The sequence below is a fragment of the Pristis pectinata genome, chromosome 28 (genome assembly GCF_009764475.1).
Source record: "Pristis pectinata isolate sPriPec2 chromosome 28, sPriPec2.1.pri, whole genome shotgun sequence".
Taxonomy (NCBI): domain Eukaryota; kingdom Metazoa; phylum Chordata; class Chondrichthyes; order Rhinopristiformes; family Pristidae; genus Pristis; species Pristis pectinata.
This window is the reverse complement of record NC_067432.1, coordinates 30,061,545-30,083,136: the sequence shown is the minus strand read 5'-3', so window position 1 is coordinate 30,083,136 and position 21,592 is coordinate 30,061,545. Positions and strand designations below refer to the sequence as shown.

Below are 21,592 nucleotides of genomic sequence, written 5' to 3'. Positions count from 1 at the left end.
AATTAGCTAGAGGGAGGGGGGACACTGGGGTCACCATTGTTGGTGAGTGGGGGAATGTGATTGGGTCAGGATCTGGTGATGGAGTTGTGGAAAACCACAAAGGACATCCACGTAGGTGAAACTGGAGGAGTGAGGATTAAATAGAAAACCCAAAGGGGGACCAACCCATGGGAGGATTTGTGAGGTAGACTGCATGGCTGCAGACCAGCTCAACTAAGTCACAGAGAAGCAAGCCTCATCTGTGTTACGAGTCTGCTTCTGTATGAGTGTCCCAATCAATTCATGGACCTCAAACTAATTTTGTGCTAGTGAGGCCAGAGCATGCTTTGTGAGCCATTTGAGGCCAGATGCCTCTGTGTATGCCCTGTACACAGGGAACTCAGAACAAATTTGATGTTCCACCAGAACTGAGCAGTAATGAGATGAAATTCCTCTGAGCAGTGCACAAAATCTGGAAGGAAGATGTTTACATCTGCAGCAGCCACAACTTGGTTACATGATGCCTTTACTGTAATGAAATGTCCCAAGGTTATAATTTTGGGACCAAATAAAATTTAACACTAAGCTAGATGAAAAGATATTAAGATAGATGACTAAAATCGTGGCAAAGAGGTAGACTTTAAGATGTTTCTTAAAAAAGGAAGTCAAAGAGGTTTAAGGAGGGAATTACAAGGGAGATTGATGACATCTGAACACAAGGCAGCCAATGGCAGAGTGACAATAATCATGGATGTGCCCAGGGATCTTGGAGAGTTGTGGAACTGGACAAGAGAATAGGTCGAGGGGCAAGGCCATGAAGGGATGAGACCTTTAAGACTGTGTCATTGGGTTTTGAAGGTCAGTGAATGTGGGAGCAGCAGATACATGGACTTGATGTGAAATAGGACAAACAATGTTTGGAATAAACTCAAGTTTATGGTGGATGATCGGAGGCTAGATAAAGAATCTTACTGTCACTGATACGTTTCTTAAATATTTTACTTTTTAATTGTTTTAGTTAATGTTAATTCCTGCTACAGAGCAGAATTACCAAAGAGGCAGGAATTTGATACTTTGATTCAAACAGATTAGGAAGTACTTCTGAAAAGGGGAATGGATAAAATGGGAGGAGAAACAATTCCCAGAAACTTATTCCCAGGCTGAAAAGAAACTTTGCCTGAAATAGAAGTGACATTTAATCAAACATTGGCAGAAAACCGTAGAATTTCATAAACCTTACTGGAATCAATTATCAAAGACAATGTTGGAAGAGAGCCATTGATAAAGTACATTTTGTAGCTAGTCGTGGTAGTGTGTCTGGAATTGTGAAGGCAAGATCATCGGAGGTGTTTAAAGAGGAGTAGATAATTTTTTAAAGATTGGAGAATTGATGACAATGGAGATCTGGCACAGAAGAGGAGTTTGGGTCTGGGACAGATTAACCATGATCATAATGAGTGGTAGGGCAGACTTGAGGGGCTGAGTGGCCTACTCCTGCTCCCGTTTTCTTATCTTCAAGGTAGAAAGTATTAGTTCATAGACTGCATCTCTCTAAGGACTGGGCTGTGAAACTTGCTGCAGCTGCCCTGCCACTGTTTAAGTGTAGCCCTGCTCACTTCAGTTTACAGGAATATTGGCTGAGAAAAGATGCAAGCTGCTGGTGGGATAGTGGGGAAAACTGGGATCTGAATGAAAAGGGCAAGCAAGTTTGTAACCAATTTACCAGTGAGAATGACATTAAAGAAATTAATCTGGAAAGGGTTAAGAAGGAAAGTAAATTCACGGTTTGATCAGCTACGGGAAGATTGCATCCATTAATTGCTAAATAAACATTTCAATAAATTAGAGCCTAATGCGCTGCAGTGTGAGTAACTTTATAATGCTGAAACTTAACATCCTGCAAGGCCGTCCCAGAAAGGGAGCAGCTCAAACTGTGGTTCCTATAAATAGTAAACTACAACCATTTTTGTAGTGTACAGTGGCACAGCAGGTAGTGCTGCTCCCTCACCAATCCAGTGACCAGGGTTCAGTCCTGACCTCTGATACTGTCTCTCTGGAATTGTGTTGAATTGCACCAGGTGCTCTGGCTTCTTCCAATATCCCAAAGGTGTGACAGTCAGTTTGTTGGCCACTGTGTAGGTGGGTGGTAGGGGAATCAGAGGGGAGTTAGTGAGCAGAATGGAGAGAATAGGTTCTGGGGAAATGGTCTGACAGCCAGAATAGACATGGGCTTCTTCTTACTTCCATTTCTATCACTTCTCTCTGAATTCAGTCTCCCTTGCTCTGTGTTTCTTCTTCTACATATGTTCCCACTCCAAATCAATCTATTATATTTTTAGTTTATTGAAATAAATTTTGTGTTTATGTAATGAGAATCCTGAAACAATTTTTAGTTTGAAGAGTCAATTTACAGCATTGGCAACGGTGATTATCTGTGATTGGAAGAGGGCTCTGAGCAACCTTTATCATTTCACTAATTGAACTGAGCTATTACATGCTATTTATAAATCATTACCCTCTAAGTAAACACTCAGATATTTTGCTCTATTGTACAATGGATAAGAATTATGCACTGTTTCTTTTCCACAGAGAAGAGGACAGACAAATCTGCTGTTTCTGGTGCAATTAGAATGAAAATCACTGTTGAAATTAAAGGTGAAGAAAAAGTGGCCCCGTATCATGTGCAGTACACCTGTTTACATGAGGTGAGGAAACATAGCAAATATGCGCATGTATATCATTTTCCCAGTTTTTCAAACACATACTTGTTGAATACGCACAGTACAAATGTGCTTACTCACTTCCAACTGAAGAACAAATCGAATGGTGGAGATCTTCTCATGGTCACTAATGAGTTGTTAGGTGGTTGCAGCAGTGACCCACCAAGGGCGGCACAGTAGCGTAGTGGTTAGCGCGATGCTATTACAGCACCAGCGATTGGGGTTCGATTCCCGTCGCTGTCTGTAAGGAGTTTGTATATTCTCCTGTGTCTGCGTGGGTTTCCTCCAGGTGCTCTGGTTTCCTCCCACATTGCAAAGACGTACGGGTAGGTTAATTGGGTTTAAAAATGGGCGGTGCAGACTCGCTGGGCCGGAAGGGCCTGTTCCCACGCTGTAAATAAAATTTAAAATTAAAAAAATGTAAGATCTGAGCCTGTAGTCAGGCGAATACGCTGGCCGAGACTGTGGTTAGGTTCAGAGAGTTCAGATGGGGAGAGAGGACAGCTGGCAATTGACCAGATTGGGAAATGAAGTCGGGTCAGATGGTGGCCAAAGGATAGGTGTGTCGGTGAGCAGGTTGTTGAATAGTGGTCGGAAGCACAATCAAATCTGGGGTGAGATTGGGTGGCAGGATGTAGGAGTGGACAGGATGATCCACTTTGGGCCTCAGCCAATTAGGCAGGGTTGGTGAGGGCTGCTGACGGGGATGAATTGGGTGGTGGGGGATGGAGTCAGAGGGTTTTAGGTGTTGGGGAACATTACTAGGTGAGGAGGATACCCAAAGGATAAAAGCAAAGATGCTGCTTACTTCAGTGGGCTACACAGAGACTTTGTTGTCCCAAACATGCTCAGCAACACTTATTCCCTGAACCACTTAGTCCCTTTGCAATGCTCTAGAAGAAGTCTTGGATCGGGAATGGCATTATCCCACACTTGACTGATGCAGAAATCACGTCGGTTGCGGAGGAGTTAATCACAGCTAAAATACCCAGTTGGATTTCTGGAGTGGTGACTTGACCCAGAAATGGTTAAACTCACATTCTACACTGGAAATAATCCATCTTCAAGTACATAGCCCTGAAAAAAAATCGGTACCACACATCTGAATTCCTAGACCAATAATGTAAATTATATTGAATCTACATTTATCAAAAATATTCACTGTTCTGAGTTTTTTACCCCTGAACTATTATCCACCTGTTGTGTTTGATGGCTGGGTATGTTGCTTGTATTTTGATCTATTTGCTGTCAAACATTTTGAAACTTAAAAGAGATTTTTTAATAAGCAGCCTGGCATCTTCTCGCATGTAAGTTTTTTGTTTTTAATATTCACTGACGAACATTTTCTTTTGCTGCTTTAACATGGGAATATAATTTGAATAAAATAATGTTATTTTAGACCATCTTCAAAAGCTGTAAATACTATACATGGCTTTAACACTACTCTTATTGTCTTCAGAACCTATTCAATTACTTGACTGAAACAAAGTATAACGGTGTTGTGAAAATCCCACAAGTGAAAGGAGATGAGGCATGGAAAGTGTACTTTGAAGATTATGCTCAAGAAATTGTGGATGAATTTGCGATGCGCTATGGAGTTGAATCAATTTACCAGGCCATGACGTGAGTAACTATTTGCAGGATTTGCCTCTTGACTGAGTTTTGACTAGTAAGGAATCTTTTTTTTGAGCCAGTGTAGTGGTTATTTTACTGGACTAAAAATTCGGAGATGTGAATTCGTACCCTGCAATTTACTTTGAGAATTTGAATTTAGGTTTAAGAATCCAGAAATGAACTGCTGGTGTCAATGTGGGTGACCATGATATTACACTAACTCATCTGGTGTACGAGAATCCTTCAGGGGTGAAAGGATACCATCCTTACATGGTCAGGTCTGCAAGTGGCATCAGTTCCTTCCCATCATGGTTACCTCTCAGCTGCTGAGTGAGATGGTCTAGCCATCTTATACATTTGCTGTATTCAAAATAGTTAAAGAAATGGCAGCTGTTCAAGAAGGGACAGTGCAACTTCTCAGTGCCACCAGGGATGGTCAACAATATGCTGGCATTTCCAGTGATATCTAAATTGTTAAATTGATTTATTATTGTTACATGTACCGAGGTACAGTGAAAAACTTGTCTTGCATACCGTTCATACATGTCAATTCATTACAACAGTGCATTGAGGTAGTGCAAGATAAAAACAATAATAGAATGCAGAATAAAGTGTTATGGACAATAAGGTGCAAAGCCATATCGATGTAGGTTGTGATGTCAAAAGTCAAGGAGATGGAGCCGGGCACAGTGATGGAGCTGGTGCCGGGCACGGTGATGGAGGTGGAGACGGGCATGGTGATGGAGCTGGTACCGGGCACGGTGATGGAGGTGGTGCTGGGCACAGTGATGGAGGTGGTGCCAGGCACTGGGCTAACCCAGCAGTGGAATGGAAGGTCAGATGCCACATCGTGGAGATGTGGAAGTCAGGGTCTGGCCAGTCCACAGGCTGCAGATGGCCAGCAGCACTGTCAGTCAGCAACACGATCCACTCTATTACATCTGACAAGTGTCATCGCTGCAACCGGCCTGTCTTTCAGTTTTCTGTTGCAGCAGCTGTGAGATCCATGTGAATTATTTTACATGTCAATAAATATCTAAAAGCATCGAGAAACCCAGATTTGAATGTGCTTCCCAATTAAACTTAATGTTTGTGTAGAATGACTTCTGTTTCTTTAATGTAAAATCATCATGTAAAATGTGCTGCTGCCTTTAGGCAAATGAATATAAAGGCCAAGGAGTCCCAGGGCAGTTGGAACATAGGAACATGGAACAGCACAGAACAGGACCTTCGGCCCACAATGTCTGTGCTGAACACAATGCAAATTAAACTAAATCTTTTCTGCTAGTATATGATCCGTATCCCTCCATTCCCTGCATATTTATGTGTTTTATCCAAAGCCTCTAAAACACCACTCTTGTATCTGCTTTTCCTCCAGTACCCCTGGCAACCCATTCAGGCACCCACCACTCTGTGTGTGAGAAAACTTGCCCTGCACAAATCCTTTTAAACTTTCCCCCTCTCACCTTAAATGCATATCCTCGAGCATTTAACATTCTGACTGTCTACCCTATCTATACCTCTCATTCATTTTATCAACTTCTACCTGGTCTCCCCTCAGCCTTCGACACACCAGAGAAAACAATCCAAGTTGTCCGACCTCTCATACCATCCAATCCAGGCAGCATCCTGGTAAACCTCTTCTGTACCCTTTCCAAAGCCTCACATCCTTCCTGTATGTGAGGCAACAGAATTGCACACAATACTCTAAGTGCAGCCAAACCAAATTTTACGTAGCTGCAACATGAAACAACAGTCACAAGATCACAAGGCGAAGGAGCAGAAGTAGGCCATTCGGCCCATCAGGTCTGCTCCATGAGCTAAACTAAAAACTACTCCTAGCTAGCCCCAAATTCCAGCCTTATCCCCATATCCCTTGATACCATGACTAATTAGATACCTATCTATTTCTTCCTTAAATACCCCCAATGATTGGGCCTCCACAGCTGTACGTGGCAAAGGATTCCATAAATTCACTACCCTCTGGCTAAAGGAATTTCTCCTCATTCCTGTTTTAAACTGGTACCCTCTAATTCTAAGATTGTGCCCTCTGGTCCTGGACTCACCCACCAAGGGAAACAGCTTAACCACATCTACTCTGTTCAGTCCTTCCAACATTCTAAATGTTTCTATGAGGTCCCCTCTCATTCTTCTGTACTCCAATCAATACAGTCCAAGAGCTGACAAACGCTCATCATAAGTAAGCCCTTTCATTCCGGGAATCATCCTCGTAAATCTTTTCTGAACCCTCTCCAACATCAGTACATCCTTCCTGCACACAGTATTTCAAATGAGGTATCACCAGTGCCCCATAGAGCCTCATTAACACTTCCTTACTTTTATATCTTATACCTCTCAAAATGAATGCCAACATAGCATTCACTTTCTTTACCGCTGATCCGACCTGGTGGTTAACCTTTAGGGTATCTTGCACGAGTACCCCCAAGTCCCTTTGTACTTCTTTACTTTGAATTTTCTCCCCATCTAGATAATAATTTGCCCGTTTATTCCTTTTTCCAAAGTGTACAACAGCACATTTCTCAACATTGAATCTCATCTGCCATTTCTTTGCCCATTCTCCTAAACTATCAAAGTCTCTCTGCAACCTTCCTGTTTCTTCAATACTCCCTACTCTTCCACCCATCTTGGTGTCGTCTGCAAACTTAGCCACAAAACCATTTAATCCATCATCCAAATCATTAATGTAAAAAGTAAAAAGAAGCGACCCCAACACCGACCCCTGCGGAACACCACTGGTAACCGGTAGCCAATCAGAACAGGATCCTTTTATTCCCACCCTTTGCTTTCTGCCTACCAGCCAATGCTCCACCCATTCTAATACCCTACCTGTAATTCCATGACCTCTCATCTTCTTAATCAGCCTCTTGTGCGGCACCTTGTCAAATGCCTTTTGAAAGTCTAAATACACAACATCCGCAGCCTTTCCCTTATCCACCCTACCTGAGATTTCCTCAAGAAACTCCAATAGGTTGGTCAAGCAGGATCTTCCCTTCATGAAACCATGATGGCTTGGGCCTATCTTGCCTTGCACCTCTAAGTATTCCGTAACCTCATCCTTGAGGATCGATTCCAATAACTTTCGCACCACTGATGTTAGACTGATAGGTCTGTAATTTCCTTTATGCTGCCTCCCACCTTTCTTATACAGTGGAACTACATTTGCGACCCTCCAGTCCTCCAGAACCATGCCATCTATTGATTCCTGGAAAATTATCACAAATGCCTCCGCAATCTCTGAAGCCACCTCCTTCAGAACCCGGGGGTGCACCTCATCCGGTCCGGGAGACTTATCTGTTTTCAGTCCATTTACCTTCCCGAGCACCTTCTCTCTGGTAATCTTAACTGAATTCATTTCTATCCCCTAAGACCCCTGACCGTAAGGTATGTTGCTGATATCTTCCACAGTGAAGACCGATGCAAAATACTCATTTAGTTCCTCTTCCATCTCTTTATCATCCATTATAATCTCTCCCGCACCGTTTTCAATTGGTCCTATATCAACCCATGTCTCTCTTTCACTCTTCATATATTTAAAAAAGCTCTTAGTATCGTTTTGAATGTTATCTGCCAACTTCCTTGCATAATTCATCTTTTCTTTCCTAATGACCTTAGTTTCTTTCTGTAAGTTTTTAAAAGTTTCCCATTCTTGTTTTCCCACTAATTCTTGCTTCCTTGTATGCCCTCCCTTTTGCTTTTATTTTAGCCTTCACCTCTCTCGTTATCCACAATTGTGCCATTTTTCCATTCGTAATCTTTTTTCTTGGAATATATCTCTCCTGCATTTTCCTTATTTCTTGTAGAAATTCCATCCATTTCTGCTCTGCCGTCCCTCCAACTGGCTTACTTTTCCAATCAATTTGGTCCAGTTCCTCTCTCATGCAACTGTAATTTCCTTTGTTCCACTGAAATATTGCCACATCTGATATCAGCTTCTCCTTTTCAAATTTGAAACTGAACTCAACCATATTGTGATCGCTGGTTCCTAAATGGTTCCTTTACCTTTAGTTCCCTAATCACCTCAGGTTCATTACACAGCACCCAATCCAAAACAGCCAATCCCCTGGTAGGCTCATCAACAAGTTGCTCCAAAAAGCCATCCTGTAGATACTCCACAAACTCGCTCTCCTGAGATCCACTGCCTTCCTGGCTTTCCCAATCCACCTTCATGTTAAAATCCCCTATAATTATCTTGACAACAGTTGATGCTTCAGCTGTTGCTTTTGTTATGGGGAAGTTTAATTACAGCTTTGTTTTGTTGATTATGTATTTTTCCTGTCCTGTTTTATTTTCTCTTTGTTCTAAGTGTTTATATATGATCAGATTTACTTCCTTTCTAATATAGGTATAAACCATCTTATGGGACTATATTTTAAGCTAGAAAGCAGAAATGGAAGGGGCATAACAAGAAATTCCATGGGACTGCCCCAGTCTATTCATTCTTCCCTCTAATCCTGCCCAGTGCTGAAGATATAGTTGTATCCCTTGCCTGAGGCCTGACCTTCACACCTGGCTATCTCCTCACATAGGAACTGGTCATGAAAGGTCAATGCAATGGCAGTGGCAGTGCAGGGAAGTATCAGAGACTGTGGAGCTGAGTAATGTGAAGGAAAGTAAATGTAAGATTTCAATAAATTATGTTTGTGTAAGTAGATACAATAATATTTTCTAGCCTAAGAGTTGAACATAGGAATATTTCAGCACTATGGATCTCTAGTTTACTTTTCAGTGCAATCCTCAAGAATTCTTTCATGGCATTGTGGTGAGAGAGTTGTCAAGGTTACGGCTAACATTTCTGAGCATTTGGAAGGGTTACATAGCTATTGTATTTGGTTGGTACTGCAAATGGCTGGTGGGAATGTAGAGCTGGCAAAAGAAATTGACTACATAGTTTGTAAAAGCATTGGTGATTATAAAACCATGAGGAGAGAGGGGCAGGAGGAAACCCCCGAAAAATGTGATTGACTTTTTAAAGTCATTGCACCAGTAAAATTGGACATAATCCAGGAAGTTCAATCCACTGTTTTAGGCTACCAACTGCTCCCCAGTAAAACAGCCATCCTTGCGTAACACCAATACTTACTATAACTGAAGTTCAGAGGCACTTTGCACTGCCAGAGGCACTGCTCCAACTGCCTGTCCCACTGCACTATTTACTCTTCGCAGCCCCACAGGTGAGATTGAGCTCGAGACTGCTGCTGTCTCATGAACAGGTGCGGTCCCCAATGCTAACCAGGTCTCCGACGGTGGGTCCTGAGGCCTTGCCCCTGCACCGACCTCTTCACCTACAGGCAGATCGCTGCTGCTAAAGCTCTTTTCAACTGTTCCTAGATTTCTCCGATAACTAGAGATATTTAACGGCAATTGATATAGATTTAGATAAATAAGAATTATTAAAATAACATGAAAAATAATAAATTTATTTAAAAACAGTTAAGTTATGACAACTAATTAAGAAGATTAAGATTGGGCAAAAAGAATAGTATTTACCCACCTGCACGTCCCTTTTCATTCCAGCGTGACAAGTGTTCTGGACCTGCAATGTTAACTGCTTCTCCTGCCACAGATGCTGCCCAACCTGCTGAGCGTTCCCAGCATTTTCTGTTTTTATTTCAAATAAACAAGGTTGAGCATGGGTGGGAGGAAGAGACGGCCTCAAGAGGCTGTGGGGTTGAGAGGATCAATGCTCTCGGATACATGGGCTCTCCAGGAAGGTGTTCACAGAGCTCTGCCACATCCTGCAGGCACTAAGAAAGGATGTAGAGGCTTTGGAGAGGGTGCAGAAAAGGTTCACCAGGATGTTGCCTGGATTAGAGGGTATTAGTTGGAAGGAGAGATTGGATAAATTTGGGTTGTTTTCTCTGGAGTGTCGGAGGCTGAGGGAAGACCTGACAGAAGTTTATAACATTATGAGAGGCACAGTGAGGGTAGACAGAGTCTTTTTTCCAGGGGAGAAATGTCAAACATTGGCGGGCTAGCTTTCAGGTGAGGGAAAGAAAGTTTAAAGGAGATACCATAGAACCACACAGCACAAAACAGGCCCTTCGGCCCACCATGTTGTGCCATCCATCAAACCACCCTCACACTACCTAACCCCTTCCTCCCACATATCCCCCCATCACACACTCCTCCATATGCCTATCCAACAAACTCTTGAACGTGTCCAATGTATCTGCCTCCACCACCACCCCAGGCAGTGCATTCCATGCACCAACCACTCTCTGGGTGAAAGACCTCCCCCTAACATCTCCCCTGAACCACCCACCCATAACCTTAAAGCCATGCCCTCTCGTCTTGAGCATTGGTGCCCTGGGAAAGAGGCGCTGACTGTCTATCTATTCCTCTCAATATTTTATATACTTCTATCATGTCTCCTCTCATCCTCCTCCTTTCCAGTGAATAAAGCACCAGCACCTTAAGCCTCTCCTCATATTCAATACTCTCTAATCCAGGCAGCATCCTGGTAAATTTCCTCTGCACCCTCTCCAATGCCTCCACATCCTTCCTATAATGAGGCGACCAGAACTGAACACAGTACTCTAAGTGTGGCCTAACTAGAGTGTTGTAAAGCTGCATTATCACCTCGCGGCTCTTAAACTCAATCCCGCGAATTATGAAAGCCAACATCCCATTGGCCTTCTTAACTGCTCTTTCCACCCGTGAGGCAATGTTCAATGAACTGTGAATATGAACCCCCAGATCCCTCTGTTCTTCCACACTGCCAAGTACCTTGCCATTTACCCAGTACTCTGCCCTGGAGTTTGTCCTTCCAAAGTGTACCACCTCACACTTCTCCGGATTGAACTCCATCTGCCACTTGTCAACCCAGCTCTGCATCCTATCAATATCCCTCTGTAAGCTCCGACAGCCCTCCACACTATCCACAACACCGCCGATCTTAGTGTCATCCACAAACTTACTAACCCAGCCTTCCACCCCCTCATCTAAGTCATCTATAAATATCACAAAAAGTAGAGGTCCCAGAACTGATCCCTGTGGGACACCACTAGTCACTGCCTTCCAATCCGAGGGCACTCCTTCCACCACAACCCTCTGCTTTCTACATGCAAGCCAATTCTGAATCCACACAGCCAAGCTTCCTTGGATCCCTTGGCCTCTGACCTTCTGAAGAAGCCTACCATGAGGAACCTCATCAAACGCCTTACTAAAATCCATGTACACCACATCCACCGCACTGCCCTCATCAATCTTCCTGGTCACCTCCTCAAAGAACTCTATCAGGCTTGTGAGGCAAGATCTTCACTTCACAAAGCCATGCTGGCTGTCCCTAATCAGTCCATGATTCTCTAGGTGTTCAGAAATCCTATCCCTTAGAATCCTTTCTAACAGCTTACCCACCACAGACGTGAGACTAACCGGTCTATAATTCCTTGGCCTATCCCTATTACCTTTTTTGAACAAGGGGACAACATTCGCAACCCTCCAATCCTCTGGCACCATCCCCGTGGACAACGAGGACTCAAAGATCCTTACCAGCGGTTCAACAATCTCGTCCCTAGCCTCTCGAAGCAGCCTGGGGAAAATCCCATCAGGCCCCGGAGATTTATCTGTCTTAATATTATTTAACAACTTCAACATATCCTCTCTCTTGATATCTACAAGCTTGAGAACATTACCCCTACCAGCACTCCCTTCCGCGTCATCAAGACCCCTCTCCCTGGTGAATACCGAAGAGAAGTACTCATTGAGAACTTCTCCCACTTCCGCCGCCTCCAGCCAAATTCTCCCACCGTTGTCCTTAATCGGACCTACCCTTGCACTCGCCATCCTCCTACCCTTCACATACTTGAAAAGGCCTTGGGATTTTCCTTAACCCTACTAGCCAATGCCTTTTCATGTCCCCTTCTAGTTCTCCTCAGCCCTTTCTTAAATTCCTTCCTCGCTACCCTATATTCCTCACGGGCCCTGTCTGAACCTTGCTGCCTATACCTCATGTACGCTACCTTCTTCTCCCTAACAAGTCGTTCCACCTCTCTCGTCACCCATGGTTCCTTCACCCTGCCATTCCTTCCCCGCCTCACCGGGACATATTTATCCCTAACATCCTGCATAAGATCCCTGAACATCGACCACATCTCCATGGTACATTTTCCTTCAAAAAGGACATCCCAATTTACACTCCCAAGTTCTCTCCTTATAGCCTCATAGTTCGCCATTCCCCAATTAAAAATCCTCTTGTCCTCTCTGCACCTGTCCCTGTCCATGACAATTTTAAAGGTTATGGAGCAATACCATAGAACCATAGAACCATACAGCACAAAACAGGCCCTTCGGCCCACCATGTTGTGCCGTCCATTAAACCACCCTCACACTACCTAACCCCTTCCTCCCGCATATCCCCCCATCCCACACTCCTCCATATGCCTATCCAACAAGCTCTTGAACCTGTCCAATGTATCTGCCTCCACCACCACCCCAGGCAGTGCATTCCATGCACCAACCACTCTGTGGGTGAAAAACCTCCCCCTGACTTCTCCCCTGAACCTCCCACCCATAACCTTAAAGCCATGCCCTCTCGTCTTGAGCATTGGTGCCCTGGGAAGGAGGCACTGACTGTCTACTCTATCTATTCCTCTCACTATTTTATATACCTCTGTCATGTCTCCTCTCATCCTCCTCCTTTCCAGTGAATAAAGCCCTAGCTCTTTTAGTCTCTCCTCATAATCCATACTCTCTAATCCAGGCAGCATTCTGGTAAATCTCCTCTGCACCCTTTCCAACACCTCTACATCCTTCCTATAATGAGGTGACCAGAACTGAACACAGTACTCTAAGTGTGGCCTAACTAGAGTTTTGTAAAGCTGCATCATCACTTCGCGGCTCTTAAACTCGATCCCCCAACTTATGAAAGCTAACATCCCGTAAGCTTTCTTAACACCCTATCTACCTGTGAGGTGACTTTCAGTGATCTGTGGATATGAACCCCCAGATCCCTCTGCTCCTCCACAATGCCCAGAATCCTGCTATTTACCTTGTACTCAGCCTTGGAGTTTGTCCTTCCAAAGTGTACCACCTCACACTTCTCTGGATTGAATGCCATCTGCCGTCATCTAAGTCGGTAATAAATATCACAGAAAGTAGAGGTCCCAGAACTGATCCCTGTGGGACACCACTAGTCACAGCCCTCCAATCCAAATGCACTCCCTCCACCACAACCCTCTGCTTTCTTCAGGCAAGCCAATTTTGAATCCACACGGCCAAGCTTCCCCGGATCCCTTGGCCTCTGACCTTCTGAAGAAACCCACCATGCAGAACCTTGTCAAACACCTTACTAAAATCCATGTCGACCACATCTACTGCACTACCCTCATCAATCTTCCTGGTCACCTCCTCAAAGAACCCTATCAGGCTTGTGAAACAAGATCTTCCCTTCACAAAGGCATGCTGGCTGTCCCTCATCAGTCCATAATCTTTTCTAACAGCTTACCCACCACAGACGTAAGGCTGTAAGACGTAAAGGGGAAGCCCAATATATAGGAGGGAAAAACAGAGCAGTGATAGGTGGACAAAAGAGGGGAGGGGGGTGGGCACAAGGTGGTGATGGGTAGATGCAGGTAAGAGATAGTGATAGGTGCGGGGTAGGAGGGGAGAGCAGGTGGGTCAAAGGTAAGGAGGAAAAAAGGGGGGTAGAAAAAAGAGAGAGGCGAAGAAAGGGAAGAAAAGAAGAGTCATGGTTGGGGGTGGGGGTGGTGGGTGTTGTGGGGATTACCTAAAGTGGGATAATTCAATGTTCATGCCGTTAGGCTGCAAGGTTTCAAGACAAAGAAGGAGGTGCTGTTCTTCCACTTTGCGCTTGGAATTCTCCTGGCAGTGGAGGATGCCGAGTACTGACTTATCAGTGATAGTGTGGGACGGGGAGTTGAAGTGACCGGTAATGGGTTATGCAGGTTGCAGTTACGGACAGAGCACAGGTGTTACTGCGAAATGGTCACCTAGTCTGTGTTTGGTCTCACCAACGTAGAGGAGGCCACACTTGGAGCACTGGATGCAGTAGGTGATATCAAGGGAGGTTCAGGTGAATCTCTGTCTCACCTGAAGGGACAGTTTGGGTCCCTGGGTGGAGGTGATGGAGGTGGTGCAGGGGCAGGTGTTGCACCTATGGTGGGGGCAGTGGAAAGTTCCCGGGGTGGGAGTGCGACGGGCTATTACGTGCGTTAGTGGGTAGAAAGGTGAATAAATCCCCAGAGCCTGATGAAATGTATCGCAGGATGTTAGGGGAGGCAAGGGAGGAGATTGCTGGGGCTCTGACAAGCTAGTAGAGCCGCTACCTCACAGTACCAGAGACCTGGGTTCAATACTGACATCCGGTGCTATCTGTGTGGAGTCTGCATGTTCTCCCTGTGACTGTGGGGGTTTCCTCCCACGTCCCAAAGAAATGCTGGTTGGGTCACTGTAAATAGCCTCTACTGTTATGTGGGTGGTAGAATATGGGGGCAGTTGATGAGACTGTGGGGAGGATCACAAAGTGGGATTAATGCAGGATTAATGTAAAAGGGAGGTTGATGGTTGGTGTGGACTTGGTGCACCAATGGGGCTGTTTCCGTGGAACCAGTCCACCCTATCTGTGCCAACATCAAACACCCGTCTACACTAATCCTACTCTTACCCATTTTATTCACTTCACATTCCCATCAGCACCCACCGAGAGTCTACTCACCTGCACACTTGGGGCAACTTACAGTGGTTAATTAACCTACCTATGGTCTTTGGGATGTGGCAGGAAACTAGAGGTAACCCAGATGGCCACAGGGAGAATGGTCAAATTCCACACAGCACCAGAGGTCAGGATCGAACCTGAGTCTCTGGAACTGCGAGGCAGGGCTCTACTGACCGTGTCACTCTACTGTCTGCTGTATCTCTCAATAACTCTGACTCAAAGTGACTTTGCAACCCACTGAGAAGATGATGGTCAACTATTTCTTGAACTGCTGCAGTCTGTATGTAACTTTCACAAGGTGTTAGTGAACCAAGTCAGTTTTTAACAAGAATAATTGAAAATCCCCCAGGATCCCAGGACTCCTCTTTGTGGAGTTGCTCTCTCCAGTCACAGCTCCTGGAGAATGTGCACCGCATGACTCCAGGATTGATGTGGGCTTTAGTGCCTTCTGTGGTGAGATAGCTTGCCTGCATTCACTGAGTTATGATCATTTGTGTAATTGGAACTGTTCTAATCCATGCCCGAAATAAGGATTTGGTGAGGAGTGACAGTGGTTATCTGGGTCTCTGTGAGGACTGTGCTGCTTTTGATCTCAGATCGTGTTTCTTCAGGTTGCCTCTGGACTTAATTAAAGTGACAGCTATTTTAAGTTTCTGAGAGATCCTGCTAATCTTAATGAAATGTTTTGTTTCCTCCATAACAGCAAGGGAAAGTTAAGTTATCCTGCTTTCCTTCAGTTCCTCTCCACCACCCAGCCCTCACCCACACCACCCACCAGCCCCCAATTCCACTCTCTGTCTTGTGGAACTTCTCCCAGTAACTAAATTATTCCGCTGCCTCAAAATATTCTTCATGTTAAATATTGCTGTGAAATATTTTGCTGCTGAATTATTTTTGATAAGGAGCAATGGAAATTATATGATGCCTGAGTCACATTCACAGTTATCCAAGGGTTATGATATATCTTAACTGATTAGCTTTGAATGCCCGGAAGGTACAATCTTTGCATTGTACCATGGTGAAAATCTGGGAACTGAGAATTTTTACTCACATTAACAGTGGTTGAGAATGAAGGAAAGTATCCAGTCTGTAGAATTCTTGTTCTTGAGTAATTAAGATCTTTAGTACAATTTGCAAAATCTTATTTAGTACCTTGAATACCATTGTGATCTGAACTTAATTTAAAGTGATTCTATCTACTCATTTTAAATTGCATTACAAACAAGGATTATTATGCCATTAATTCCTTTCCTAATGTGTTTGTGATTAAGAAGTCAAGCTTGATAGTTTTTCAAATATTTTGCTGCTCATAGTTAAGCAGTTTGAGGCATTTTGTGTCAATGCCTCAATACTGAGTGAGTGCAGTGGACCGAAGCAAGCTAACTGACAGTGGGGAACTGCTGCCTGTCAGTTATTCACTCACACCACATCTCGGACCTCCCTCCCTGCTCAGTCACGCGAGGAGGTCAAAGATGAGCTGAGGGTCAGTCACTGACACACCTGATCTCCAGCTCCTCCAGTGGATCCTCCATTGATCCCCACAACAGAACCCTGACTTGCTGGGGAAAGACGTTTCACATCTGACTCCTCAGCTTCACCTCAGGGCTTGCTGATAAGCAGCCAACAAACCCCATTTATTTAAATGGAATTGCCAAATTTTGGAAAATATTTTAAATTATTTGTTAGTATTTCAGGTTTTTTTAACTACAATTGTAAATTTTAATTTAGAAAATATTTGTATGTATTTTTGAACTGCCTCTGATTAAACCCTTGGTCATCTGAACCAGGGAAACCTCACCTAATGCGCAAAATGTTTATCTTCCATATTCTGGTCTTTCATATTTAATGCACAGTGAATTTTCTCACCATTGTCCCAATATATTGCAATTAATTTTGCCCATCTTGACGTTCTGTTCGTGCAGCCACCGACAATAAGTAATGCGATGCAGGACAGGTAAATAAGGAGGTTGTGGAGGCAAGTGCAGTACTTACCCTCAACAGCTGAGGCACGGAGTGTAAGAGCAGGGAGTGTAAGAGCAGAAGTGCATAAAACCACCACTTCAGTCTCAATCAGAATTGTGCCTATATTCTGGTCACCACATGTCAATAAGATAGAGAGTAATAGAGCACGGATACAGCCCAACTCATCCATGCCCACCAAGATTCTCCTCCAAGCTAGTCCTGCGTTTGGCGCATATCCCTCTAAACCTTTCCTATATAGGAAAGCAGAATAGTTAGGATGAATATGTGGCTTAAGCAGTGGTACAGGAGGGAGGGTTTCAGATTCCTGGGGCATTGGAACCAGTTCTGGGGGAGGTGGAACCAGTACAAACCAGACGGTCTACACCTAGGCAGGACTGGGATCAATGTCCTAGGGGGATTGTTTGCTGGGTCTGCTGGGAAGGGTTTAAACTAATATGGCAGGGGGATGGGAATCCATGCAGAAAGACAGAGGGAGGCAATGTAGAGAATGAAGCAAAAGTTAGAAAAGAGAAAAGTCAGAGTGGAATACAGAAAAATATCTGATGCATGTAAGAATGCAACGGCAGTTGTCATGGGGGATCTTAACTTCCACATAGATTGGGCGAATCAAGTTGGTCAAGTCAGCCTTAAGGAGGACTTCATAGAATGCATCCGTGATAGCTTTCTTGAACAGCATGTTACTGAACCAACAAGGCAAAATGCTATCTTAGATTTGGTCCTGTGCAATGAGACAGGTAAAATTAACGATGTAGTTAATTAACGATGTTGTAATCATACTGTGATGCTCTTGGAAAGAATGATCACAGTGTGGTTGAATTTCTCATACAAATGGAGGATGCAATAGTTCAATCTACAACCAGTGTATTATGCCTAAACAAAGGAGACTATAACAGGATGATGGAGAAGTTGGCTAGCGTAGACTGGGTAAATGTATGGTGTATGGTGGGACAGTTGAGGAACAGTGGAAGACTTTCAAAGAGATTTTTCACTGTCCTCAACAAAAGTATATTCCAGTTAAAAGCAAGGACAGTAAGGGTGGGGAGAGCCAGCCATGGATATCTAAGGAAATGAAGGAAGGCATCAAACTGAAACCTCATGCATACACAGTCGCTAAGAGTCTTGGGAAACTGGAAGATTACCATAGAACCATAGAATCATAGAACAATACAGCACAATACAGGCCCATCGGCCCACCATGTTGTGCCGACCTTCAAACCACACCTAAGACTATCTAACCCCTTCCTCCCACATATCCCTCTTAAATTCCTCCATATGCTTATCTAACAATCTCTTGAACTTGACCAACGTATCAGCCTCCACCACCACCCCAGGCAGCGCATTCCATGTACCAACCACTCTCTGGGTGAAAAACCTACCTCTGACATCTCCCTTGAACTTCCCACCCATTACCTTAAAGCCATGTCCCCTTGTTTTGAGCATTGGTGCCCTGGGAAAGAGGCGCTGGCTGTCCACTTTATCTATTCCTCTTAATATTTTGTATACCTCTATCGTGTCTCCCCTCATCCTCCTTCTCTCTAATGAGTAAAGCCCTAGCTTCTTTAGTCTCTCCTCATAATCCATACTCTCTAATCCAGGCAGCATCCTGGTAAATCTCCTCTGCACACTCTCCAATGCCTCCACATCCTTCCTATAATGAGGCGACCAGAACTGGACACAGTACTCTAAGTGTGGTCTAACCAGAGTTTTGTAAAGCTGCATCATGACTTCACGGCTCTTAAACTCGATCCCACGACTTATGAAAGCTATCATCCCATAGGCCTTCTTAACTGCTCTATCCACCTGTGAGGCAACTTTCAGGGATCTGTGGATATGAACCCCCAGATCCCTCTGCTCCTCCACACTGCCCAGAATCCTGCCATTTACCTTGTACTCCACCTTGGAGTTTGTCCTTCCAAAGTGTACCACCTCACACTTCTCCAGATTGAACTCCATCTGCCACTTGTCAGCCCAGCTCTGCATCCTATCAATATCCCTCTGTAAGCTTCAACAGCCCTCCACACTATCCGCAACACCTCCGATCTTTGTGTCATCTGCAAACTTGCTAACCCACCCTTCCACCCCCTCATCTAAGTCATTAATAAATATCACAAAAAGTAGAGGTCCCAGAACCGATCCCTGCGGGACACCACTAGTCACAGCCCTCCAATCCAAGGGCACTCCTTCCACCACAACCCTCTGCTTTCTACAGGCAAGCCAATTCTGAATCCACATGGCCAAGCCTCCCTGGATCCCTTGGCTTCTGACCTTCTGAAGAAGCCTACCATGCGGAACCTTGTCAAACGCCTTACTAAAATCCATGTAGACCACATCTACTGCACTACCCTCATCAATCTTCCTGGTCACCTCCTCAAAGAACCCTATCAGACTTGTGAGGCAAGATCTTCCCTTCACAAAGCCATGCTGGCTGTCCCTAATCAGTCCATGATTCTCATAGATCCTATCTCTTAGAATCCTTTCTAACAGCTTACCCACCACAGATGTAAGGCTCACTGGTCTGTAATTCCCTGGACTATCCCTACTACCTTTTTTGAATAAGGGGACAACATTCATCACCCTCCAATCCTCCAGTACCATTCCCGTGGACAACGAGGACTCAAAGATGCTAGCCAACGGTTCAGCAATCTCCTCCCTTGCCTCACAAAGCAGCCTGGGGAATATTCCGTCAGGCCGCGGGGACTTAACTGTCCTAATATTTTCTAACAGCTCCAACACATCCTCTCTCTTGATATCTACATACTCTGGAACATTACCCTTACCAACACTGTTCTCAGCGTCATCAAGACCCCTCTCCTTGGTGAATACTGAAGAGAAGTATTCATTGAGAACCTCACCCACTTCCACAGCTTCCAGACACATCTTCCCACCTTTGTCTTTAATCGGACTTACCTTTACTCTAGCCATCCTTCTGCTCTTCACGTATGAGAAAAAAGCCTTGGGATTCTCCTTAACCCTACTCGCCAAGGCCTTTTCATGGCCCCTTCTTGCTCTCCTCAGCCCCTTCTTAAGTTCCTTCCTTACTATTCTATATTCCTTACGAGCCCTATCTGAACCTTGCTGCTTACACCTTATGTATGCTGCCTTCTTCTTCCTAACTAGTTGTTCCATGTCTCTTGTCACCCATGGTTCCTTCATCCTGCAATTCCTTCTCTGCCTCACTGGGACAAATTTATCCCTAACATCCTGCAAGAGATCCCTGAACATCGACCACATCTCCACAGTACATTTCCCTTCAAAAATGCACTCTCAAGTTCTCGCCTTATAGCCTCATAATTTGCCTTTCCCCAGTTAAATATCTTCCCGTCCTCTTTGCTCCTATCCCTGTCCATGACAATGCTAAAGGTTATTGAGCAGTGGTCGCTATCCCCCAATGCTCACCCACCGATAGATCTGTCACCTGACCCGGTTCATTACCTAAAACTAGGTCTAATATGGCATTCCCTCTAGTCGGCCTGTCAACATATTGTGACAGGAATCTGTCCTGGACACACTTAACAATCTCCGCCCCGTCTAAACCTTTGGCACTAAGCAGGTGCCAATCAATATTTGTGAAGTTGAAGTCTCCCACAATAATAACCCTGTTATTTTTGCATCTTTCCAAAATATGCCTCCCAATCTGCTCCTCAGTATCCCTACTGCTACCGGGGGTGGGGTGGGGGGGAGGGGTCTATAGAATACTCCCAGTAGCATAACCGCTTCTTTCTTGTTCCTAACTTCCACCCGTACTGACTGTAGGATCCTTCTACATTATCCACCTTTTCTGCAGCTGTAATAGTGTCCCTGGCCATTATCGCCACCCCTCCTCCTCTTCTCCCTTTTAAAACACTGAAGACCAGGAATATTCAATATCAATTCCTGCCCTGATGTCAGCCATGTCTCTGTAAGAGCCACAATATCGTAGTCCCATGTACTTCTCCAAGCTCTCACCTCATCACCCCTATTCCTGATGCTTCTTGCATTTAAGTAAATTCACTTTAGCCCATCCACCTTACTACTCTTATAGCCTATACTCTGCTTCTCCTTCCTCAAAGCCTCTCTACCTGTTAGATCTAACTTTTCCCCATCCCTTTCTTCCTCTGACCTACCCCTCTGGTTCCCTTCCTCCTCGCAAACTAGTTTAAACCCTCCTGAACCACCCCAGCAAACCTGGCTGCAAGGATATTGGCCCCCTTCTGCTTCGGGTGTAACCCGTCCTCTCTGTGCAGGTCCCACCTTCCCCAGAAGAGATCCCAATGATCCAAAAATCTAAAACCTTCCCTCCTGCACCAACTTCTCAGCCACGCATTTATTTGCCATCTCCTCCTATTCTTACCTTCACTATCGCGTGGCACTGGCAGCAATCCTGAGATTGCTACCCTTGAGGTCCTGTTCTTCAGCCTTCTGCCCAGCTCCCTAAACTCACTTTTCAGGACCACACTTTTCAGATTAGGAAAATCTGAAATCTGAAATCTAATCACTTTTCAGATTAGGAAAACTTTAAGAAGCAACAAAGAACCACAAAGGAAGCAATAAGGAAAGGGAAGATAGATTATGAAAGTAAATTAGCACAAAGTATAAAAAACAGATAGTAAAAGTTTTATGA

General features: G+C 44.5%; 1 protein-coding gene across 1 annotated transcript in view; it reads left to right on the top strand.

Moving 5' to 3' along the window:
* Positions 1 to 21,592, top strand: part of LOC127583971 (protein unc-13 homolog C-like) — a 424,484-nt gene that overhangs the window by 165,436 nt on the left and 237,456 nt on the right. Inside the window, 2 exon segments of the mRNA XM_052040443.1 lie at positions 2,569 to 2,684; positions 4,159 to 4,322. Coding sequence (XP_051896403.1) covers positions 2,569 to 2,684; positions 4,159 to 4,322 — 280 coding nt within the window.